This window comes from Macaca nemestrina, chromosome 7, assembly GCF_043159975.1.
Source record: "Macaca nemestrina isolate mMacNem1 chromosome 7, mMacNem.hap1, whole genome shotgun sequence".
Lineage (NCBI taxonomy): Eukaryota > Metazoa > Chordata > Mammalia > Primates > Cercopithecidae > Macaca > Macaca nemestrina.
Window position 1 is genome coordinate 130849086 of NC_092131.1, and position 27404 is coordinate 130876489.

The 27404-nt window shown below is 37.7% G+C and overlaps 1 protein-coding gene across 5 annotated transcripts in view; it reads right to left on the reverse strand.

Moving 5' to 3' along the window:
- Window positions 1–27404, reverse strand: part of LOC105487639 (leucine rich repeat containing 49) — a 208178-nt gene that overhangs the window by 87562 nt on the left and 93212 nt on the right. For all 5 annotated transcript variants that reach the window (XM_011751153.3, XM_024794735.2, XM_011751149.3 and 2 more), the window contains one exon: window positions 3184–3331. In XM_011751153.3, coding sequence (XP_011749455.2) covers window positions 3184–3331 — 148 coding nt within the window. The remainder of the gene's footprint in view (window positions 1–3183; window positions 3332–27404) is intronic.

A 27404-nucleotide genomic window follows, 5' to 3' on the forward strand; every position in this document is an offset into this window, starting at 1 on the left:
ATGCCTTTATTCTCCATAAATACATTCTCCTTCTTCTTTACCACTCTTAAAGTCTTGAGTCAGTCATTTTCTCCTTTGGAACTTTTTTGTTTTTCAGGTAGACTTGGGATTGCTTTGCTCTTTGACATCACTTTGCCCTGAGTATAAGTGTGTTGACACAAACATATATCTCTATTGATTCATCTAGCAATCTCATCTCTCTAGATTGCCATTTTGCATTGTAATCTGGCCGCATGGTTGCCTCTGCAGATGACTAATTTTAGAGCATGAACTGTGATTTTGCTCTTTTCATCTATATTGTCTAATATATATCCTAGTACAGAAACTCCTGAGTTCAAGATACCTAAGCGTCTCAGGGACTTTTTCCCAGTGCCTCTAGGCCAAAAGAAATATGTGACAACTCTGTTTACTAAATAGTTAGGTCCAAACAATTTAGTATGTATTCATGGTCTAGCAATTTAGTAGCAATTAAAAAATAATATATGTAAATAGAAAGAAAAAATTTTATATCATTTTTAAATAACCACAGCTACTTATCAATGGAATGTGTAGAACCAGGAGGATGTTATACAACTTCTCAAACAGAGAATCACATTGGACACTGCCACCCTCATTTCCTGTTCCACACTGATTTTGGCAAGGTATTTATTTTTGTTACAACAACTACTGAAAATTCAGCTTTTCAAAGATAGGATGTGATTGAAAGAAATATAGTGTGAACTAATGTTGAAATGGTAAACTGTTTGAGCTACTAATTTGCTCACAGTCTCACAAATGTCAAATCTCACTATGTTTCCCTTGGAAGTTAAAAATATTCACTCCCTATGAGTTCACTGCAGCATCCTCTGCATGCAGTTTAGGAACCACTGCCCCAATGCACAGAAGTTCATTAAATATTTGTGTAATCCACCACAGTAAGAATGTTTATATGGTAATTTACACAAAAATTCAATTAAGACATTGTTTCTTAAAAAGCAAAAATAGTTACTGGCATCAGCAAACTTTTTCAGCCAGATAATAAATATTTTGGGCTTGTAGGCCATATAGTATCCATAGCAACTACTTGACTCTGCCGTTGCAGCATCAAAGCAGACATAGATAATACATAAATGAATGGGCATCACTGTGTTCCAATACAACTTTATTTACAAAAACAGGTAGCCAGCTCATAGGCTGTTTGCTGACATTTGTTATAAAAAGTCCTTTAAAAAGGTACAGCTTCCACATTAAAATTACTAAAAAGTTATAAACAAAAGGTGAGACTAAATACCATAAGTCCATATAGATATGAATGAATGAATAAATTTAAATTTTTATGAGGAATGGGATTACAAAGGGAAAAAGAGAAACTTCACGAAGAAAAGTTTGATAGAAATCTTCCTAAAGTAAGCATCCTCAATAAAGAGATAAATATGAATAACATGTTGTAAAACATGCTGGTCTAAGATGCAATGAGAAGAATACAAAATCACTAATATGATATTAATGCCAAAAACCTATAAGTAAAAATTAATCATGAGGAAACATCAAAAAATCTGAATTGAGGGTCATTCTACAAAAAAACTGACCTGTAATCTTCATAAATATCAGTCATGAAAATCAAAGAAAGAATGAGAAATAGTTCCAGAAAAATGATGACTTTAGAGACATGACAACAAAATTCATCTATAATGCAATGTATAATTCTAAATTGCATCTTTATGCTATAAAGAACAATATTGACATAACTAGTAAAAGTTGAATGTGGTGTGAGAATTAGATGTTAGTAATCTGTAGGTGCCAGGCAAGAAAGAAGAATGGTTTCTGCCCTTAAAGACTATATATTGTTTGGGTAGACAAGAATGACAAATAAATTCACTATGAGGAACATACCACATAATTAAGTACTAATTTATATAAATGAGCTAGCTCTAACTCTTATCCCACTCATCTCAACCTCATTAGAAAGAGCAATTTAAGAAGCAGCAAAGATGCTTAACTAAGAAAGACATGGCGATAAGGGTAAAGAGTTACCACAAAAGTATGAAACAGTGTTGACACTATAGAGCCGAATTAACTAAGAGGACAAAGAACCATAGCTCCACCATGGAATAGAGAGAGAGGCAGAACCCTAGAAGACCTCTGGTATCCATCAATTCATCCACACTTTTAGCTATTAGCTAGCCAACTTAGAGGTCCACAGTATTGCTGAGGCATAAATGAAAACTGCACACATTGTGATCCTAATATACAAAGAAATAGGTCAGTTGGCAACTGCATAAACCTAGGTGATCATCAGAATTCACATGAAAAACAGCAGTTCAGAAGAGAGAAAATAGGTAGAGGCTTAGGATATTTTTCTAGGTCAGAGACTATCGAACTGAGATTATTAAAATGCATTTTCTAATAACAAATAAACCTGGTCAAAGAAACAAAGTTAAATAAGTTTATTTAATTACAGAACTTCTTGGAGCCTATAATATGCTAATACACATTGTACACCTAAAAAGAGGGGGATATTGTGCACAGCATTCCACTTAGATCAGAAACCATATTAAAACACCTAAGTGTAGAAAATATCTTAACATGGAGATACAATGAATAAAAAGAGGTAGCTACTTTGGGAGGTATAACATCAACAATAACAACTACATACAAATGCCTCCTAAAAGCCTCGCAGTCTAAGGTGTAGTACCTTATTTTTTAAGGTGTAGTAGTACTTTATTTTATCTTCACGACAACCCTATGACATAATTCTGATCCCCATTTTACTTTGAGTAAAATGAGGTATACAAAGGTTAAATACGTTGCCAAAGGCCTATGGCTAGATAGCAGTCAAGCCAGAATTCAGATGCAGGCAATCTGGCTCCAGTGTCCATGCTCTTAACCACTACGCGTTGTAACTTAACAAAATTCTCACTCATTCATTTCAAAATAAATTATTAGTTGGATATTAAGCAAGAATGAAAAATAAACATGATGATTAATTTAAACAGAAGGCTAGGAATTTTTAAAGTCCTGTTCAATTAAACTGGGGATGGGGTCAGGCAGTAAAAACTACATAACTGCAATTATGAAGTATACAATCATGATAACCCATAGTTCAGTAAAATTAAGAAGCATTTCAAGCAAAGAATATGTCCCCCAATTTCCTAATCCACACTAAGGACAACAACATGGTGAACACTTTGGAAGGGTTCTCACCGTGATTCTCTTCATATCTAGCTGGCGCAGCTGCATCATATTCTGAAGGACAGTGTGTTTGTACCATGACTCTTGAGCTATGGGATTGCCATCAAAGGTGATGTCAGAGAGGGAAGAAGAGTCAGCAAGGCAAGAAACACTGTCAAAACTGCAGGAGAGACAGAAACCACTGATTATTCTGAGGTCTTAAAATGATGCTTTCATTTTTAATAGACTTTATTTTTAGGACAGTTTTAGATTTACAGAAAAATTAAGAAGATAGTACAGAGAGTTCTCATATACCCCATACCCAGTTTCCCCTATTGTTAACATCTTGTGTTAGTATAGTACATTTGTTACAATTAATCAACCAATATAAACATATTCTTAGTAGCTAAAGCCCCTATTTTATCCAGGTTTCCCTTAGTTTTTATCTAATGTCCTTTTTCTGTTCCAGGATCCCATGGAGGATATCATATTACATTTAGTTGTCATACCTCCTGAGGCTCTCTTGGCTGTGTCAATTTCTCAGACTTGCCTTGTTTTTGATGACTTGACAGTTTCGAGGAATACTCATCAGTTATTTTGTAGGATGACCCTCTATTAGGATTTGTCTGATATTTTTCTCATGATTAGATGGGGGTTAAGATAACTCCTTTTTTTTTTTTTCTTTGAGACCAGGTCTCACTCCGTCATCCAGGCTGGGTTTCAGTGGTGCAATCATAACTCATCCTAACCTCAAACTCTTGGGCTCAAGCAATCCTCCCACCTGAGCAACCCAAGTAGTTGGAACTACAGGTGTGTACCATCATGTGTGGCTAATGTTTTACTTTTTATTTTGTCTACAAAATGAAAAGGGTCTCACTATGTTGCCCAGGCTGATCTTGAACTCCTTGGCCCCCCAAAGTGCTGGAATTAACAGGCATGATCACTATGCCCAGTTGGTATATATTATTAATATGACTTATTACTGTTGATGTTGACCCTGATCAACATGTTCAAGGCTGAGGCTGAGATTATGTTCTTCAGGTTTCTCCAATGTAAAGTTACCATTGCATCCTCTCCTTTTCATACTCAACTATTTGTAAGGAAGTCACCATGTGCAGCCCACACTTAGGGAGTGGGAAGTTAAGCTCCTCCTCCTTGAGGACAGAGAGTCTGAACTCATGTATATTTATTTTATGCTTTGGGTTATTATCCAATACAATTTTACTATTTTGTTGTTCAAATTGTTCCAGCTTTGGCCATTGGAAGCTCTTGCAATTGGCTCCTATGCTCCTTTGGCTCCCATCGATGTGGATTTTTTTTTCTTTTTCTGAGCACTTTCTTACTTTCTGGCACTACAAGATTTTGACTCAAGTATTTTCTAGACTAATTCCTGCCATGGTCCTAGTATCAGCCATTTCTGAGGAGCCATAGTTCATTTTATTGGAGGCTAGTATTAGAAACAAAGATCTGGGGGCTAAGTGTACTTCTTGCTACTGTGGGGTCATTTCCTTTAGTTCCTCTCAGCTGACACAGCAAAAAAATATATGTGTGTACAGAAACCTGTGTATATGCATATATCTATAAATATTTCTCTAAGTAACTATCTGTGCCATCTGTGTCTATATTAAGCTAAAGATGAGTTCATACTGATGTTTCCAGCTCTAATCCATCACCAAATGAACCATTCCAGCCTCTTTCCCTTGCTTATCTGAAAGTTTCTACTTCAACAAGAAGTTTGGCTTCAAACCATCAACTCTCCATTTACTTAATTATTCAATTCCAGTATGTATGTATAGAGGTATCAGAATTTTTAATGTGTACCCCCAACGAGAAACAACTTTATCAACTGAAGTACAATGATTAGGTGTAATTGCTTTTGCATTTAGTCTTACAGGCTCATTTCCAAAGTTTCTTAGGTCAGTGCCTTTTTCCCCACCCCTTTAGGGAGGTTGTTTCATATATTTGTAATGCAGTTAGATTCTCTTGTCAGTCTGCATTCCTTTCTGAGATCCTCTAAACTCCTAAGTGATTTTTAAAAATTTGCATATATTAAGGCTTACTTTTTATTATGTAAATTTCTACAGGCTTTGACAAATGCATAATGTCATGTATCCACCATTAAAGTATCTTAGAGGGGGCAGAGCAAGATGGCTGAATAGGAACAGCTCCAGTCTCCAGCTCCCAGCGTGACAGACACAGAAGACAGGTGATTTCTGCATTATCAACTGAGGTACTGGGTTCATCTCACTGGGGAGTGCCGGACAATCGGTGCTGGTCAGCTGTTGCAGCCCGACCAGCGAGAGCTGAAGCAGGGCAAGGCATCACCTTACCTGGGAAGCACAAGGGGGAAGGGAATCCCTTTTCCTAGCCAGGGGAACTGAGACACACAACACCTGGAAAATCAGGTAACTCCCACCCCAATACTGCGCTTTAAGCAAACAGGCATACCAGGAGATTATATCCTACACCTGGCCGGGAGGGTCCCACGCCCACAAAGCCTTCCTCATTGCTAGAACAGCAGTCTGCGATCTAACCCCAAGGCAGCAGCGAGGCTGGGGGAGGGGCACCCGCCATTGCTGAGGCTTAAGTAGCTAAACAAAGCCCTGGGAGGTGGAACTGGGTAGAGCTCACAGCAGTTCAAGGAGGCCTGCCAGTCTCTGTAAACTCCACCTCTGGGAACAGGACACAGCTAAACAACAACAACAACAACAACAACAACAAAAAGCAGTAGAAACCTCTGCAGACGCAAACGACTCTGTCTGACAGCTTTGAAGAGAGCGGTGGATCTCCTAACACGGAGGTTGAGATCTGAGAACGGACAGACTGCCTGCTCAAGTGGGTCCCTGACCCCTGAGTAGCCTAACTGGGAGACATCCTCCACTAGGGGCAGACCGACACCCCACACCTCACACGGTGGAGTACACCCCTGAGAGGAAGCTTCCAAAGCAAGAATCAGACAGGTACACTCGCTGTTCAGCAGATTTCTATCTTCTGCAGCCTCTGCTGCTGACACCCAGGCAAACAGGGTCTGGAGTGGACCTCAAGCAATCTCCAACAGACCTACAGCTGAGGGTCCTGACTATTAGAAGGAAAACTAACAAACAGAAAGGACACCCACACAAAAACCCCATCAGTACGTCACCATCATCAAAGACCAGAAGCAGATAAAACCACAAAGATGGGGAAAAAGCAGGGCAGAAAAGCTGGAAATTCAAAAAATAAGAGCGCATCTCCCCCTCCAAAGGAATGCAGCTCATCGCCAGCAACGGATCAAAGCTGGACGGAGAATGACTTTGAAGAGATGAGAGAAGAAGGCTTCAGTCCATCAAACTTCTCAGAGCTAAAGGAGGAATTACGTACCCAGTGCAAAGAAACTAAAAATCTTTAAAAAAGTGGAAGAATTGATAACCAGAATAATTAATGCAGAGAAGGCCATAAACAAACGGACAGAGATGAAAACTATGACATGAGAAATACGTGACAAATGCACAAGCTTCAGTAACCGACTCGATCAACTGGAAGAAAGAGTATCAGCGATTGAGGATCAAATGAATGAAATGAAGCAAGAAGAGAAACCAAAAGAAAAAAGAAGAAAAAGAAATGAACAAAGCCTGCAAGAAGTATGGGATTATGTAAAAAGACCAAATCTACGTCTGATTGGGGTGCCTGAAAGTGAGGGGGAAAATGGAACCAAGTTGGAAAACACTCTTCAGGATATCATCCAGGAGAACTTCCCCAACCTAGTAGGGCAGGCCAACATTCAAATTCAGGAAATACAGAGAACACCACAAAGATACTCCTCGAGAAGAGCAACTCCAAGACACATAATTGCCAGATTCACCAAAGTTGAAATGAAGGAAAAAGTCTTAAGGGCAGCCAGAGAGAAAGGTCGGGTTACCCACAAAGGGAAGCCCATCAGACTAACGGCAGATCTCTCGGCAGAAACTCTACAAGCCAGAAGAGAGTGGGGGCCAATATTCAACAATCTTAAAGAAAATAATTTTCAACACAGAATTTCATATCCAGCCAAACTAAGTTTCATAAGTGAAGGAGAAATAAAATCCTTTACAGATAAGCAAATGCTTAGAGATTTTGTCACCACCAGGCATGCCTTACAAGAGACCCTGAAGGAAGCACTAAACATGGAAAGGAACAACCGGTACCAGCCATTGCAAAAACATGCCAAAATGTAAAGACCATCGAGGCTAGGAAGAAACTGCATCAACTAACGAGCAAAATAACCAGTTAATATCATAATGGCAGGATCAAGTTCACACATAACAATATTAACCTTAAATGTAAATGGACTAAATGGTCCAATTAAAAGACACAGACTGGCAAACTGGATAAAGAGTCAAGACCCATCAGTCTGCTGTATTCAGGAGACCCATCTCACATGCAGAGACATACATAGGCTCAAAATAAAGGGATGGAGGAAGATCTACCAAGCAAATGGAGAACAAAAAAAAAGCAGGGGTTGTAATACTAGTCTCTGATAAAACAGACTTTAAACCATCAAAGATCAAAAGAGACAAAGAAGGCCATTACATAATGGTAAAGCCATCAATTCATCAGGAAGAGCTAACTATCCTAAATATATATGCACCCAATACAGGAGCACCCAGATTCATAAAGCAAGTCCTTAGAGACTTACAAAGAGACTTAGACTCCCATACAATAATAATGGGAGACTTCAACACTCCACTGTCAACATTAGACAGATCAACGAGACAGAAAGGTAACAAGGATATCCAGGAATTGAACTCATCTCTGCAGCAAGCAGACCTAATAGACATCTACAGAACTCTCCACCCCAAATCAACAGAATATACATTCTTCTCAGCACCACATCAAACTTATTCCAAAATTGACCACATAATTGGAAGTAAAGCACTCCTCAGCAAATGTACAAGAACAGAAATTATAACAAACTGTCTCTCAGACCACAGTGCAATCAAACTAGAACTCAGGACTAAGAAACTCAATCAAAACCGCTCAACTACATGGAAACTGAATAACCTGCTCCTGAATGACTACTGGGTACACAACGAAATGAAGGCAGAAATAAAGATGTTCTTTGAAACCAATGAGAACAAAGATACAACATACCAGAATCTCTGGGACACATTTAAAGCAGTGTGTAGAGGGAAATTTATAGCACTAAATGCCCACAAGAGAAAGCTGGAAAGATCTAAAATTGACACCCTAGCATCACAATTAAAAGAACTAGAGAAGCAAGAGCAAACATATTCAAAAGCTAGCAGAAGGCAAGAAATAACTAAGATCAGAGCAGAACTGAAGGAGATAGAGACACAAAAAACCCTCCAAAAAAATCAATGAATCCAGGAGTTGGTTTTTTGAAAAGATCAACAAAATTGATAGACCACTAGCAAGACTAATAAAGAAGAAAAGAGAGAAGAATCAAATAGACGCAATAAAAAATGATAAAGGGGAAAGCACCACCGACCCCACAGAAATACAAACTACCACCAGAGAATACTATAAACACCTCTACAAAAATAAACTAGAAAATCTAGAAGAAATGGATAATTTCCTGGACACTTACACTCTCCCAAGACTAAACCAGGAAGAAGCTGAATCCCTGAATAGACCAATAGCAGGCTCTGAAATTGAGGCAATAATTAATAGCCTACCAACCAAAAAAAGTCCAGGACCAGATGGATTCACAGCTGAATTCTACCAGAGGTACAAGGAGGAGCTGGTACCATTCCTTCTGAAACTATTCCTATCAATAAAGAAAGAGGGAATCCTCCCTAACTCATTTTATGAGGCCAACATCATCCTGATACCAAAGCCTGGCAGAGACACAACAAAAAAAGAGAATTTTAGACCAATATCCCTGATGAACATCGATGCAAAAACCCTCAATAAAATACTGGCAAACTGGATTCAGCAACACATCAAAAAGCTTATCCACCATGATCAAGTGGGCTTCATCCCTGGGATGCAAGGCTGGTTCAACATATGCAAATCAATAAACGTAATCCAGCATATAAACAGAATCAAAGACAAAAACCACATGATTATCTCAATAGATGCAGAAAAGACCTTTGACAAAATTCATCAGCCCTTCATGCTAAAAACTCTCAATAAATTCGGTATTGATGGAACGTATCTCAAAATCATAAGAGCTATTTATGACAAATCCACAGCCAACATCATACTGAATGGGCAAAAACTGGAAAAATTCCCTTTGAAAACTGGCACAAGACAGGGATGCCCTCTCTCACCACTCCTATTCAACATAGTGTTGGAAGTTCTGGCTAGGGCAATCAGGCAAGAGAAAGAAATCAAGGGTATTCAGTTAGGAAAAGAAGAAGTCAAATTGTCCCTGTTTGCAGATGACATGATTGTATATTTAGAAAACCACATTGTCTCAGCCCAAAATCTCCTTAAGCTGATAAGCAACTTCAGCAAAGTCTCAGGATACAAAATTAATGTGCAAAAATCACAAGCATTCTTATACACCAGTAACAGACAAACAGAGAGCCAAATCACGAATGAACTTCCATTCACAATTGCTTCAAAGAGAATAAAATATCTAGGAATCCAACTTACAAGGGATGTAAAGGACCTCTTCAAGGAGAACTACAAACCACTGCTCAGTGAAATAAAAGAGGACACAAACAAATGGAAGAACATACCATGCTCATGGATAGGAAGAATCAATATCGTGAAAATGGCCATACTGCCCAAGGTAGTTTATAGATTCAATGCCATCCCCATCAAGCTACCAATGAGTTTCTTCCCAGAATTGGAAAAAACTGCTTTAAAGTTCATATGGAATCAAAAAAGAGCCCACATCTCCAAGACAATCCTAAGTCAAAAGAACAAAGCTGGAGGCATCACGCTACCTGACTTCAAACTATACTACAAGGCTACAGCAACCAAAACAGCATGGTACTGGTACCAAAACAGAGATATAGACCAATGGAACAGAACAGAGCACTCAGAAATAATACCACACATCTACAGCCATCTGATCTTTGATAAACCTGAGAAAAACAAGAAATGGGGAAAGGATTCCCTATTTAATAAATGGTGCTGGGAAAACTGGCTAGCTGTAAGTAGAAAGCTGAAACTGGATCCTTTCCTTACTCCTTATATGAAAATTAATTCAAGATGGATTAGAGACTTAAATGTTAGACCTAATACCATAAAAACCCTAGAAGAAAACCTAGGTAATACCATTCAGGACATAGGCATGGGCAAGGACTTCATGTCTAAAACACCAAAAGCAACGGCAACAAAAGCCAAAATTGACAAATGGGATCTAATGAAACTAAAGAGCTTCTGCACAGCAAAAGACACTACCATCAGAGTGAACAGGCAACCTACAGAATGGGAGAAAATTTGTGCAATCTACTCATCTGACAAAGGGCTAATATCCAGAACCTACAAAGAACTCAAACAAATTTACAAGAAAAAAACAAACAACCCCATCAAAAAGTGGGCAAAGGATATGAACAGACATTTCTCAAAAGAGGACATTCATACAGCCAACAGACACATGAAAAAATGCTCATCATCACTGGCCATCAGAGAAATGCGAATCAAAACCACAATGAGATACCATCTCACACCAGTTAGAATGGCAATCATTAAAAAGTCAGGAAACAACAGGTGCTGGAGAGGATGTGGAGAAATAGGAACACTTTTACACTGTTGGTGGGATTGTAAACTAGTTCAACCATTATGGAAAACAGTATGGCGATTCCTCAAGGATCTAGAACTAGGGATCTAGAACTAGAAGTACCATATGACCCAGCCATTCCATTATTGGGTATATACCCAAAGGATTATAAATCATGCTGCTATAAAGACACATGCACACATATGTTTATTGCGGCACTATTCACAATAGCAAAGACTTGGAATCAACCCAAATGTCCATCGGTGACAGACTGGATTAAGAAAATGTGGCACATATACACCATGGAATACTATGCAGCCATAAAAAAGGATGAGTTTGTGTCCTTTGTAGGGACATGGATGCAGCTGGAAACCATCATTCTCAGCAAACTATCACAAGAACAGAAAACCAAACACCACATGTTCTCACTCATATGTGGGAACTGAACAATGAGATCACTTGGACTCGGGAAGGGGAACATCACACACCGGGGCCTATCACGGGGATGGGGGAGGGGTGAGGGATTGCATTGGGAGTTATACCTGATGTAAATGATGAGTTGATGGGTGCTGACGAGTTGATGGGTGCAGCACACCAACATGGCACAAGCATACATAGGTAACAAACCTGCACGTTATGCACATGTACCCTAGAACTTAAAGTATAATTAAAAAAAAAAAAGTATCTTAGAGAACTGTTTCATGACACTAGAAAAATCTGCTGTACTTTAGCCATTTGATCTCCTCTCCTCCTCCCATATCACTGGCAACCACTGACCTTTCTACTGTCACTACAGTTCTGCCATTTCTAGAATGTTGTATACTTGGAATCATGTAATATGTAGCCTTTTTAGATTGTCTTCTTTCACTTAGCAATATGCATTTAAGTTTCATCCATGTCTTTCTGTGCCTTCATAGCTCATTTCTTTTCCTCACTGAGCAATATTCCATTGTATGGATGTACCATAGTTTCTTTATCCACTCACCTACTGAGGACATCTTGGCTGCTTCCAGTTTTTGTTGATTATGAATAAAGCTGTTGTAAATATTCACCTGCAACTTTTTGTGTGGGCATAAGTTTTCAACCCAAATGGATAAATACCCAAGAGTATAACTGCTGGATATTACAGTAAGACTATGTTTATTTTAGCTTTGTAAGAAACCGCCAAACTGCCTTCCAAAGTGGCTGTATCATCTTGCAATCTTGACAGCTCCCATCCTCACCGGCATTTGGTATCTGTGTTCTGGGATTTCAGCCACTCCAAGAGGTACATAGTGGTATCTCATTGTTTTAATATGCAATTCCCTAATGACAAAAGATGCTGAGCATTTTTTCATATGCATACTTGCCATCCATGTATCTTCTTTGTGTTTTCAGCTCTTTTGCCCATTTTAAATTGGATTCTTTCTTTTCTTACTGGGGAATTTTAAGATTTTTTTGAAAATTTGGATACAAGTCTTTTATCAGATATATGTTTTGCAAATATTTATCCCAGTCTGTGGCTTGTCTTTTCATTCTCTTAACAGTGTCTTTCACAGGACAGATGTTTTTAATTTTAATGATGCCCAACTTAACAATTTTCTCTTTCATGGATCCTACTTTTTGGTCTTGTATCTAAAAACTAATTGCCAAATCCAAGGTTGTCTGGATTTTCTCCTAAGTTTTCTTTAGAAGTTTAATAGTTTTGTTTTACAGTTAAGTCTATGATCCACTTTGAGTTAATTTAGTGAAAGGTGTAAGGTCCATGTCTATATTCCTTTCTTTTTTTCATATGGACATCCAATTGTTCCAGTACCATTTGTTGAAAAGACTATCCTTTCTCTATTGACTTGCTTTTGCTCCTTTATCAAAGATCACCTGACTATATTTATATGGGTCTATTTCTGGGCCTTTTATTTGGTTCCATTGATATATGTGTCTACTCTTTCACCACTACCACACTGTCATCATGACTGTAGTTTTATACGGGATCTTTATTATGTAGCTTTGAAATGATTTAAACACTTAGTTTATTTACTACATGAAAGACACGTGTTTTGCTGTGATAAGAACATGAAGTTTAATTCCTCTCCCTGTAAGAATGTTCCATCACTCCTCATCAGACCACATACATGAGTTATTGGGCTCAACTACTGGACTCTAAAAACACATATAAACCCAAGATTTTGACAGATTGATAACTTAGGCTTTGTCGGGGCTACTCTATGTCAGACACTTCTCCAAAGACCAAAATATCAGACTAGCAGGGTTGCTGTCTGGCAGCCTTTGAACTATCCTCCAAAGCCCAGCAACACTGGCACTGCTTGCTAGTGTTGAGGGACCTTGCACATTGTTATGGATGTACACTGTGGTGATCAAACCATCCCTCCTGAAACCACATATAGAAAAGTACTCTCCAAACTTTGATTAGACTTTACATCCGCAGAGGCATGCTTCCATCCTAATTTAGCAACAGACTTTAATAACTGGACTCTAAACTAAAATGGAACTCGTTCAATATGTGGATAATGTACTTTATCTATTGAGTATATTCCCTGTGATATTTGTTCCTGTTATTCTTCCATTCTTTGAGCATTATGAATAAACATAATAAGCTCTTTGTATGGCAATAAACTGTGTGATTTGTGAAAACATATTTTGATCATCTGTTTATTTTAACAATAGAAAACATTCTTGCAAAAGGTTAGTGTGAATCCTCCAACTTTATTCTTCAGTATTGTGTCACTATTCTAGGTCTGGCCTTTTCATATAAACTTTAGAATCCAACTGTTGATATCTATAACCTATGAGATTTTGACTGGGATTTCCTTCTCTCCCTCCCTCCCTCCCTCCCTCCCTTCCTTCCTTCCTTTCTTTCATGGAGTTTCGCTCTAGTTGCCCAGGCTGGAGTGCAATGGCACAATCTCGGCTCACTGCAACCTCCGCCTCCTGGATTCAAGTGATTTTCCTGCCTCAGCCTCCCAAGTAGCTGGGATTACAGGAGTGCACCACCACGTCCAGCTAATTATTTGTATTTTTAGTAGAGACAGGGTTTCACCCTGGCCAGGCTGGTCTTGAACACCTGACCTCAGGTGATCCACCCGCCTTGGCCTCCCAGAGTGCTGGGATTACAGGCGTGAGCCACCACTCCTGGCCAGGATTTTCATTTTTTAAAGAAATAATCACTTTTCTAAATAATACCACAGGGCACCTTGGTAAAACTCATTTATATTACAGTCATTCTCATTCAGTACACAAATACTTTACAAATACTTTATTTATTCAGGCACTAAATTACCAGTACTTTATAGTACTATAAATACTTTATTTATTCAGGCACTAAATTAAATATCTCTTCTTGCTGTGTCAAGAAAAGCTAGATTATAAAGAATATTCATGGTATAGAAAATAATAAATAGGTACTAACAAGGTTGAGGCAAGTTCTACAGCAAGAATAAAGTTCGCTGTTTTTATTGTCATATTTAAGTATTTATTCTATGTTTTCCTCACACTGAATGTAAAAAGACACCCTGCTATTAATTATTTTACTTCAGAGCTTATCTTTACCAATCTGAAAGGTAAACCTCACGATTTATATGCAACTCATAGTGTTCGAGACATGTTTAGATAAATATGGGAAGGCATTTTTTTAACAAACTAGTATATGAAGGTGAAAATGTGAGTTTATAAATTTAAACTTAATCATCACTTCAAGTATAAACAAGCTTGAACAAACATGATTTTTCCCACCTAGCATTGCCAAAATTCATTTTCTTCATCAATATAAAAATCTCAGAACAGTTCCTGGTATTTGTGATGGCTTTTTCTCTCCTTCCCCCATGGTTGTGTACATAAAGCTTGAATCAAATAAAAATGCTTCAGAAGGCAATGTTTTATTTCTTCCACCTTGTTAAAGTGAACTAACTCATCACCTTCCCTCCACAAATCTGCTTCTCTATGTGTATTTTCTATTTGATAAATGATGTCACCATCAAACCAATAATTGAGAATGGGAACTCTAAAGAGTCATGAAGCGATTTTAAGCAAGGTGGGTAATATGATCAGAATAGTATTTTAGAAAAATCACAACTTAATAACGTCATGGAGGGTATATGAAAAAGAAAAGAGATAAGAATCAAAAGCTGGTTATAAAGTAGATTGCGGTAATAGAGGTGAAAAACAGGGCTTAACATGTTAAAAACCAAGGTAGTAGTCAGGAGAGTAAAGAGGGGATAGGTTCTATGGAAGTTTAGAGTATAGCATGGACAGAAATTAGTAATCATTTGGATGTGATAAAGAAAGGAATCTAGAATAACTCCAAGTTTGTCTCTCAAGTGAACAACTAGAGTTATGGTTACAAGGGTTCGTACTCTGTCAAAATTCATTGAACTCCACACTTAAAATGTGTTCATTTTATTATAGGTAAATTATATCTTTAAAAATTGATTTACAGAGAAATTTTAAATTATAAAAAATATATATGGGCCGGGCGCGGTGGCTCAAGCCTGTAATCCCAGCACTTTGGGAGGCCGAGACGGGCGGATCACGAGGTCAGGAGATTGAGACCATCCTGGTTAATACGGTGAAACCCCGTCTCTACTAAAAAGTACAAAAAACTAGCCGGGCGAGGTGGTGGGCGCCTGTAGTCCCAGCTACTTGGGAGGCTGAGGCAGGAGAATGGCGTGAACCCGGGAGGCGGAGCTTGCAGTGAGCTGAGATCTGGCCACTGCACTCCAGCCTGGGCGACAGAGCGAGACTCCGTCTCAAAAAAATAAAAAATAAAAAAAATAAAAATAAATATATATATATATATATTTGACAGATTATCTTTTCATCTATCAAGTCTCCTTTTCCTGGAACACTGTTATTTTGGTGGCCAATGGCTATAAAGACACAATTCAAAAGGGTTTTCACTAATTTTTCCTGCAGCTACCACATGATGGGCTCACTAATTTCAACCTTAAGGTATTAACTAATGTGAAGAGCAGAGGTAAGAGAACCAGTAGATGTTGAAGAGTATTTTTTTTTCCAATACTCAACCTAACTCAATAGAATTAAACTGTAAGTTTCTTGAAGACTGGAAAGACACTGTGACCACTGCCCTAACACCTAACTTAAGACCTATCTTTAGTAAGTGTGCAATAAAGTTTTGGTGAATGAATGAAAAAATGTGATGAATTGAAATAATTCCAAAGGGCTTATCCTTTATTTTAAAAAAGTGAAGGAGTGAATTCTCTTACACTTTTCTTGGAATTATTATTTAAAAGATAACACATGATATTTAAGCATCATTACAATATACATTACTAATTAGGCAGATGCACTTAAAAGTGAAAATAATATATACAAAAGCACAGACAAGCTGGAAAACTTAATTTTATTATAGACAGATTCTAATTTTATTGCTATTTACTATTTATTTACAAGCTAGATTGTAGAGTCTATGATCCGTTTCTTATTGCTAAGTATAATTTTAAACTAAAGTGATTGTAATTGTTCCCAGCCCTGTCTCTCAAGTATTCCTTTGGGGAATTAAATTGATCTAATGATTGCCAATGGAATTGGTCTAATAATGGGTGGTGTCACACACAAAACTAAACAGTATCTTCATTTAATTAAATACAAAGCACTTTTTTATGTATAGAAGAAAACAGTATGCCCAGTACACATTATAAAGAACTTCAGAGATCTAAAAGACCTGTAGATGCCCATATGGTCTATGTCTATAATTCAAGCACAACAAAAAAGTGGCATCAGGAATGGGGACATCACTGTGATCCTCAGTAGGTACTATCCGGGCAACTGCTCCCAGATCAGCTACTACTGTTGACACTCAGACTGGAGTCTTTATGCTTTGAATAGTTTTATTAAAGTAAAAATAAACCTGTATTTGATCCAGAAGATTCCTCACAAAATTTTACTTCCATCTGCCAGGCATTTGACCAATAAACATGCCAGACATTCCTAGAAGCTCACTGACAAAGACCATATGATTTTAAAGACATTCGCTAACCAAATAAAACAATACTCTTAAGTACAAATACAGGCTAATGATGGGTTATGTTTTACCTAACCAAAGAAAATCAAAAGCAGACTGTTTAAAAAAAGAAACAAATCTGGAAATAAAACAGTAAGTATAGTGAAATACTAGCTTTTAAAAACAGTCTCTCTCTCTCTCTCTCCACTCCCCTTCCTTTTTTTTTTTTTTTTTTTTTTTTTTTTTTTTTTTTTTGTGGAGGGTTTAAGAACACTCAATTGCTCTCATCTCTTTAGAGTACCAAGAATGAAAAAGCTTTGGTCTAAAGGCTGACATTTAACTTATAATTGACTTTAATCTTTTTCCAGACTACTCATACATTTGTTCTTCCCCTAGTAGTCTCCTCACGTTGCCACATCTGCTTCCTATCTGCTAAAGAACCTATAGAGAAACAATCTGTCCCAACTGACCAAAATTCATATCCCAAAAGGAAAAGAAAATATTTTAGTCCATTTTATGCTCACTTCATAAAATACAGAGAAATAAATAAAATTCCCATATATGCATGTATCACACAACATAGATATTTAACTAACAATTCCTAAATAACAGTCAAATATCTCCAACTAGAAATCTTCCTCCTCTAAGTAAGCTAAGTACTTTAGAAAAGGGGGTTTTACTCTTTTATACCAGCAAGGTACCATGATCTTGAAATAATCTTAATGAAAAGCTCACTTATTTTATATTGACAGTGAGAATTTTGCTATTTGCCTAGAGAGCTGAAGTGAAATGGAACAATAGAATAAATCATCAACTGTGCTCACGAGGACTGAAATATACATAACTGACAAACATAAAATAACTAGAAAGATGTATAATATATGATCAAATATTAAAGAGTAATGCACAGTTAAAGAAAAGCGCACATAATGCAGGTATTTGTATTCTGAGAGAATGATGAACTAAAACTACTGGTCTCAAATGCATTCACAATCTGCTGAAAAAACAAATGAGGACTACATAGAAAAATAAATCAATAAATAAATGTAGGAACCCAGAGAGGGAAACAGAATGTAGAAACTGACCTTTATGCTGTGACGGCATTTTGCTAAACCTAATGAAATTGAGATTTGGTTTACATGATCTTCAAGGCTGCGGGATAGAAGACAATCCTAGGAGCCACTCAAGTTGGAGAGTCTAACTAGTAGACACCTGTTGATAAATCTGGGACCCCAAGAGCAAGATCCTCAAAATTTGATTAGTTACAAACTTTCTTACTGACAGCCCCTGAAATATTGCCTAACTCAAAGCTTGGGGCTAAGACCAGAAAGGGTAGAAAACTTTTCCCTGATTACTTGTAACCACAGACCACAACTGTCCCAGGAAAAAGTCTTCAGGGGCTTTATCTGCTAAGATAACATGGAGCTGTCATGTCCTAAGATAACAATGCCTTCTTCTGGAATACTTCTTGAAGGACCTGCCTGAGGCTGTTTTACAGTTAACTTTTTTTTAATAAGTAGGAATACATTCTAAAATAACAGTAAAATGTATGGTACAGTTGGCCCTCCATATCCATGGGTTCTACATCTTTGAATTCAATCAACTTCAGATTAAAAAAAAAAAAAAGAAAATTCCAGGCCTCCTGCCTGTGGCACCTCCAGCCACAGCAACCCACCCATCCATGGTTTCCCCCTGCAGAAGCGACCCTGCCCATAGCACCCCCAGCTGGAGTGCCTCCCGGCCAGAACGCCTCCACCACCTCTGCTGGCGCACACCTCCCAAGCCCACGGTGCCCTCTACCAGAGCACCTCCCACCCTCAGTGCCCCTGCCAGAGTGCCTTTTGCTCACAGCACTGCCCACTGGAGCACATCCTGCCCACAGTGCCCCTGCTGCTCCTGTTGGAGCACCTACACCCATGCCCCATTTGCTGTCCCCTATGGAGTGCTGTTGTCAATGGTCTGGGAACACCTCAGCCTCTCTATCCCAGCCAAAGCTCAACCGTGAGAGACCAGAGGACAAAGCTGCTGACCCAGTCCCAGTCCCACAGGGCTAGAGCATGCATCCCAGCAGTGTGGAGCTGAGCCTTGCCCCCTAAAAGCATCCAGAAATGAAGCGATTCAACTATACCCAACTTAACACCACAGTCAAAAAACCCTAAGGGCAATAAAGATCATAAAAACAAAAAGCCTCACCCAAAGGACAACAACTTCAAATAATAAAGAATCATCAACTGTCACAGAAGAAAGACCCAGCACAAGAACTCTGGCAACTGTAAAAGCCAGTGTGTCTTCTTACCTCCAGATGATCACACTAGCTCCCCAGTAGTGGATCCTAACCAGAATGAAATGGCTGAAATGCCAGGCAGAGAATTCAGAACGTGGATGATAAGGAAGCACACTGAGATACAAGAAAAGGTTGAAACCCAACCCAGGGAAAACAGTAAAACAACCCAATAGTTGAAAGATGACATAACCATTTAAAAAAAGACCAAACTGAACTTCTGGAAATGAAAAATTCCAGGAATTTCAAAATACAATTGGATGCATTAAAAGCAGAACAGACCAAGATGAGAAAAGAATCTTGCAGCTTGGCCAGGCATGGTGGCTCACACCTATAATCCCAGCACTTTGGGAGGCCAAGGCAGGTGGATCATCTGAAGTCAGGAGTTTGAGACCAGCCTGTCCAACATGGCAAACCACATCTCTATGAAAAATACAAAAATTAGCTGGGTGTGGTGGCACATGCTTGTAGTCCCAAGTACTCGGGCGACTGAGGCTGAAGAATCACTTGAACCCAGGAGATGGAGGTTGCAGTGAGCCAAGATCACGCCACTGTACTACAGTCTGGGTGACAGAGCAAGACTCTGTCTAAAACAAACAAAACAAAACAAAACAAAACAAAAAAAAACCTCACAGCTTGAAGGCCACTCCTTTGAAGCAACACAGGCAGACAAAAATGAAGAAAAAAATAATTTAAAAAATAACGGAATCTCTCAGAAATAGGGGATTATGTAGAGACCAAACCTATAACTCGTTTGCATTTCAGAAAGAGGAGAAACAACAAGCAACTTGGAAAATGTATTTGAGGATATAGTCCATGAAAATTTTCCCAATCTTGCTTGAGAGGGTGACATACAAATTCAAGAAATTCAGAGAACCTCTGTGAGATACTATGCAAGATGACCATCCCCAAGACACAGTCATCAGATTCTCCAAGGTCAATGCAAAAGAAAAATTCTTAAATGCAGCTAGAGAAAAACTTACAAAGGGAACCCCATCAGGTTAACAATGTACCTTTTAGTAGAAACTTTATAAGCCAGAAGAGATTTGGGGTCTGCTTTCAATATCCTTAAAGAAAAGAAATTCCAACCAAGAATTTCATATCATTCCAAACTAAACCTCATAAGCAAAGGAGAAATGAAATCCTTTCCAGACGAGCAAAAGCTAAGGGTATTCATTACCCCTAGACCTGCCTTACAAGAGCTTCTAAAGGAAGCGCTAAACATGGAAATTAATGAATGATATCTGCCACCATAAAGACATACTTAAGCACATACTTAATTGATATTATAAAGCAACTATATGATCAAGTCTACATAGTAGCCAGCTAATAGCATGATGACAAAATCAAATCCTCACAGTCCAGTACTGACCCTGAATGGAAATGGGCTAAATGCCCCCACTTAAAAGGGATGGAGTGCCAAGTTAGATAAAGAAGCACAAACCAACTGACTACAGTCTTCAAGAGACACATCTCACAAGTAACGACATATATAGGCTCAAAGTAAAGAAATGGAGAAAGATCTATCAGGCTAATAGGAAATAAAAAACAGGGGTAGCTATTCATATATCAGATAAAACAGGCTTTAAACCAACAATGATCAAAAAGGACAAAGAAAGGGCATTACATAATGATAAAGGGCTCAATCCAATAAGAATACTTAATTATTCTAAATATATACTCACCCAACCCAACAGTGGAGCACCCAGATTAAAAAAAAAAAGTTCTTAGCAATCTGTGAAGAGATTCAGACAACCAAACAATAATACTCAGGACTTCAACCCCCACTAATAACATTAGACAGATCATCAAGGCAGTAAACCAGCAAAGATACTCCGGACTTAATCTTGACACTTGACTAATTGGACCTAATAAGACATCTACAGAACACTCCAACCACCAACAAGAAAAATATACATTCTTCTTGTCTGCATACAGCACATACTCTAAGACTGACTACATGCTCAGCCACAAGGCAAGTCTCAGCAAATTCAAAAATCAAAATCAAATCAACCACACAGGTGGACAACAGCACAATAAAAATAGCAATCAATGTTGAGGAGATCTAACAAAACCATACAATTACATGGAAGTTAAACAACTTGCTCCTAAATGACTTTTGTGTAAAGAACAAAACTAAGGAAGAAATCAAAAAATTATTTGAAACTAATGAAAATGGAGACATAACATATCAGAATCTTTGGGACACAGCTAAAGCAGTGTTAAGAGGAAAATTTATAGCACTAAATGTCCACACCAATAAGTTAGAAATATCTCAAGCTAACAACCTAATGTACCTAGAGGAACTAGAAAAACAAGAGCAAATCAACCCCAAAGCTAGCAGAAGAAAAGAAAAGAAATAACCAAAATCAGAGTTGAACTGAATGACATTGACTGAATGACAAAAATCCATACAAAAGATCAATGAAACCAAACGGTGGTTCTTCAAAAGATTAAAGATTTTAAAAAGATTGAAAAGATTCATAGACCACTAGATAGATTAATAAAGAAAAAAAAAAGACCCAAATAAACACAACTAGAAATGACAAAGGTGACATTACAACCAACTTCACAGAAATACAAAAAAAAATCATCACATTATTGCTAATACCACTATGCACACAAACTAGAAAACCTAGAAGAAATGAATAAATTCCTGGAAACACACAGCCTCCCAAGATTGAACCAAGAAGAAATTAAAGCCCTGAACAGCCCAATAATGAGCTCAGAAATTAAATCAATAATGAAAAGTCTACCAACCAAAAAAAGCCCTAGACCAGATGGATTCACAGTTGAATTCTTCCAGATATACAAAGAAGAGCTAGTACCAATCCTACTAAATGTATTTCAAAACATTGAGAAGGAGGGACTACTCCCTAATTCAGACTACAAAGCCAGTATCATTCTGATACCAAAGCCTAGGAGAGACACAGAAAAAAAAAAAAAAAAAGCTTCACGTCAACATCTCTGATGAACACAGATGCAAAAATCCTCAACAAAATACAAGCAAATCCAGAAGCACATCAAAAGTCTAATTCACCATGGTCAAGTAGGCTTTATTCCTGGAATGCAAAGTTGGTTCAACATATACAAATCAATTAATGTGATTCACCACATAAACTGAATTAATTACAAAAACCATATGACCATCTCAATAGACACAGAAAAGGCCTTCACAAAAATTCAAAATCCCTTCATGTTAAAAACCATCAACAAATTAGGCAACGAAGGAACACACTTCAAAATAATAAGACCCATATAACATAAACCTATAGCCAACATCATCATACTGAATGGGCAAAAGCTGGAAGCATTCCCCTTGAGAACTGGAAAAAGACAAGGATGCCCATTTTCACTACTCCTATTCAACCTAGTACTAGAAGTCCTAACCAGAGCTATCAGGCAAGAAAAAGAAATAAAAGGAATCTAAATTAGGGAGACAGAAAGCTAAACTGTCTATCTGCACAGATAATATAATTCAATACCTAGGAAAACCCGTTGACTCCATCACAAGGCTTCTAGAACTGATAAACAACTTTAGTAAAGTTTCAGGATACAAAATCAATGTACAAAAATCAGTAGCATTTCTATACACCAAATAATGTCTAGGCTCAGCAAAATCAAGAACACAATCCCATTTATTGTAGCCAGAAAAAGAGTAAAATACCTAGGGATACAACTTACCAAGGAGGGGAAAGATGTCTGCAATGAGCAATACAATGCATTGCTGAGAAATCAGAGGCAACATAAACAAATGGAAACACATTCCATGCTCATGGATAAGAAGAATTAACATTGTTAAAATAACCATACTACCCAAAGCAATTTACAGATTCAATGCCATTCCTATAATACTACCAATGTCATTTTTCATAGAATTAGAAAAACTATTCTAAAAATCACATGGAGGAACCAAAAGAGAGCTGGAATAGCCAAAGCAATCCTAATAAAAAGAATGAATCCAGAGGCGTCACATTACCTGACCTCAAACTATACTACAAAGCTACAGTAACTGAAACAGCATGATACTGGTACAAAAACAGACACATGGACCAATGGAACAGGATACAGAACCCAGAAATAAAGCCATACACCTACAACTACCTGATCATTGACAAAGTCAACAACAACTACCATGGGGAAAGTACTCCCTATTCAATAAATGGTGTTGAGATCAACTTGCTAGCCACATGTAGAAGACTGAAACTAGACCCCTTCCTCTCACCATATTCAAAAATTAACTCAACATGGACTAAAGACTTAAATCTAAGACCTAAACCAATAAAAACCCTAGGAGAAAACCTAGGAAATACCATTCTGGACACTGGCCTTGGCAAAGAATTTATGACTAAGTCTTTAAAAACAATGCAACAAAACAAAAAATTGACAAGTAGGACCTAATTAAACTAAAGAGCTTCTGCACAGCAAAAGAAACTACCAACAGAGTAAACAGACAACCTACAGAATGGGAGAAAATATTTGCAGACTATGCATCTGACAAAGGTCTAATATCCAGAATCTATAAAAAACTTGAATCGGCAAGCAAAAAACAAATAACCCCATTATAAAATGGTCAAAGAACATGAACAGACATTTCTTAAAAGAAGACATACATGTGGCCAACAAATATATAAAAAAATGCTCATATCATCACTAATCATTAGAGAAATGCAAATCAAAACCACAATGAGATGCTGGTGAAAAGGGAGAACACTTATACATTGGAGAAAAGGGAACACATACACTGCTGGTGGGAATGTAAAATAGTCAATCCATTGTGGAAAGCAGTGTGGAGATTCCTCAAAGAACTTAAAACAGAATTACCATTTGACCCAACAATACCACTATTGGGTATATATCCAAAGGAAAATAAATCATTCTACCAAAAAGACATATGTTCATCACAGCACTATTCACAAAAGCAGACATGGAATCAACCAAGATGCCCATCATCAGTGGACTGGATAAAGAAAATGTGGTACATATATACCATAGAATACTACACAGCCATAAAAAAATAATGAAATGTCTTTTGCAGCAACATGGATGCAGCTAGACTCCATTAGCCTAAGCAAACTAACATAAGAACAGAAAACCAAATATTGCATGTTCTCACTTATAAGTGGGAGCCAAACAATGAATACACATGAACACAAAGAAAAGAACAAAGACACTGGGGACCACTTGATGGGGGAGGGTGGAGAGAAGGCATATCTTGGAAGTCCACCTATCTGGTACTGTGTTCACTACCTTGGTAATGGGATCATTCACATACCAAGCCTCAGTGACCCGCAATTTACCCATGTAACAAACGTGCACATGTACCCCCGAACTTAAAATTTTAAAAATAAATAAAAATAAAATGTAAAATAAAAAATTCCACAAAGTTCCAAAAAGTAAAACTTGAATTTACTGTGTGCCAAGTACTACGTTGTATTCACACAAATGAAGTGATGTGTAGGTATTGTAATAGGCATTGTAAGTAATCTAGAGATGATTTAAAGTATACAGAAGGATGTGCATAGGTTATACACAAATATTATGCCATTTTATGTTGAGGAGCATTGGTGGATTTTGGTATCCATGGGAGGGGGCGAGTGGATTCCTAGAAACAATCCCACAAAGATATGGAGGGAAAACTATATAGTACATCATAAACCAAAAACATGGTCACTTATTATAATTAACAAGTATTGTGTGCCATACATAACTGCATATGCTATGCTTTGATATGACTGGCAGCTCGGTAGGTATGCTTACATCAGCATCACCAAAAACACATATGTAATGAGTTGCGCTATGATGTTATGATGGCTATGATATCACTAGACAATAGGAGTTTTTCAGCTCCTATATAGTCTAGGTAACCACCATTGTAAATGTGGTCCATCGTTGACCAAAATGTTGTTATGCAGTGTATGACTATATAGGTATGTGTGTTGTATGTAAACCTAAAGTGTTTCAGAAAGACCAGGGCTTGGCAAACTACAGCCCACAGGCCAAATATGCTCTATCACCTGTTTTTATATGGCTCACAAGTTAATAATGGCCTCCATGTCTTTAAATAGTTAGAAAAAATGTCAAAAAAGACTATGTCATAAGTGAAAATGATACGAAACACAAATGTCAGTGTCCATAAATAAATTTTATTTAAATACAGCTCTGTCCATTCATTTACATATTATTTATGGCTGCTTTTGTGTTACATAGGAAAAGTTAAGTACTTGAAACAGAGACCACCTGGCCTGCAAAGAATCATGTACATGATACCAATCTAAGTTATCTAAATACACACATACACACATACATATACACATGCATATTTCCTAATTCTATCCACTGAGATGGCCCAGAAACGGTGATACCTCAAAAAGGATAAGCACACCTTGCACTCAAATCTCAGTTTCTAAACAGCATTCTCCACTAAAAGTCATTAGAACTCTTTGGAGAAATGGCTGATTCCAGAGCTAGGATTGCAAAAGTATAAGATGAGCCTGGAACAATTTGTTGGGCCAGAAGGGAAGAAATAACTTAAAGAATGAGGATACATCAAAAGAGAACAGGAGTCTGCTTGAGAAATCAGAGAAAATTTGAACATCAAAATAAATAATAATAGTAAAGGATTACATCCCTCTTTTGTTCCCTGTATAAAAAAAAACTTTGCTAATGGAATCATAATTCCTGAGAGCTAAAAGTATGACCTGACCCCCTGTAATATTAATACAAGTACATTTTAACAAATATTCGCAGCTTTAAAAAGCGTGACTCGAAGGATTAATGCCTTAGTGGGAGAATGAAAAGCAGTGGGTAAAGCAAACATGCTCTATCAGGAGTGCAATGAGGTAAAGTTAGACTTAGGCAGAGATATGTGTGTGCTTATCCATAACGTGTTAATATATATTTGAGAGATATGAACTCTCTGAGAGGGACAGAACCAGGTTGTGGAGTAAGGAAGAACCTCTAATATCTAGGTCAGGCAGACAGATGGCAAAGAGGGGTGGCGGAGAATTGAAAGTAGAACACACATGAACACACACGTGCACACATGTACACACACACAGGAAATGGGACGAAATGACCCAAAGTAATGGAGTTAGCTAGTTCTAACACTAATGTGAGCAAAGGCATGAAAGAGGAAATAAGTTTATTGGACATCTATTGTTATTATCTTCTCTCCCAACTTCCCTTCCCTTGGTAACAAAACACCCTTTTCCTGTAGTAAACCCAGTCCACAAACTGATCCCACACCCGTTGTCCTAGGGGATAAGGACCACATGTCCCAGGATTCAGTATGTTATGTATGTCCCTGGTTGCGGTGATTCTTTCCAAGTGAACACCTGATGTAAACAAATACAATCAGAATCCTCTGCAGCAGTGCTTCCCAGACTGTAATGTGCATTTAAATCAGCAGGCGACTTTTTTAAAATGACAGTTCTCACCCAGAAGGTCTAGGGTAGGGCTTGAGATCCTGGGCTTCCAATAAGCTTCCCAGTGATGCTAGTACTGCTGGTTCAGGGACACAATTTTGAACATTAAGGCTCTTCAGAACCTTCTGCCAGAGCAATCAGGGACGAAGCACTCTTTATACTAGAGCTGCTAAGTGACAGACTGTGATTCTCAGGCTGTTGGCTTTTCCAAAAGCTGCAAGGTTTTTTTTCATATTTCTGTCACTCACATCTTTGTGTGTTCTCTGTCATTAGGTTATATACTCATAGAAAACGAAAGTCATATGTTTAACTTCTGTTACTCTCCACAATGCCTTTTTTTTTTGGTGTTTTATACATAAAGATGCATAATCAATGTTCTTCAACAACCAACTTGGAAAAAAACTTGAATTCTTTAGATGAAAGAGATGGAGAAGGTATTTTAATGAAATTGTAAAGGACAGGAAGGAGGAGGATCAGCTACTAGCTATCACTATTGAGGTAAAAATAACACATCCTCAGGATATCCCTAAGATAACCTTAGATCCTAAACCCATCCAGCTATGAAAAACTGGCATCACTCATAATCCCTGAAGTAGGTCATTTTGGAGAATAACAAGCCAACACCCATGAAATGCCAAAAAGCAAGCCCCAAAAACAAGTTCAAAGAAACTAGCAGAAAAATATTATTAATCTTATTTCACATTTACTGAGTGCTTCCCAGGATATTCCTAAACCAAAAACTATGGTCTCTAACCTGGGGGTCTACAACTGACATTGTCTATTTCTTTTTAAGCCATAAAAAGGAAGTTTTATGGAAATAAAGGGGACTATAATAGAAATTTCCCAAAAGAGGATTATAAATGGCCAAAATATAGACGGAAAAAAATCAATCAAGGAAATTCATTAAATTCAAAACACAATGAGATATCATCTCAC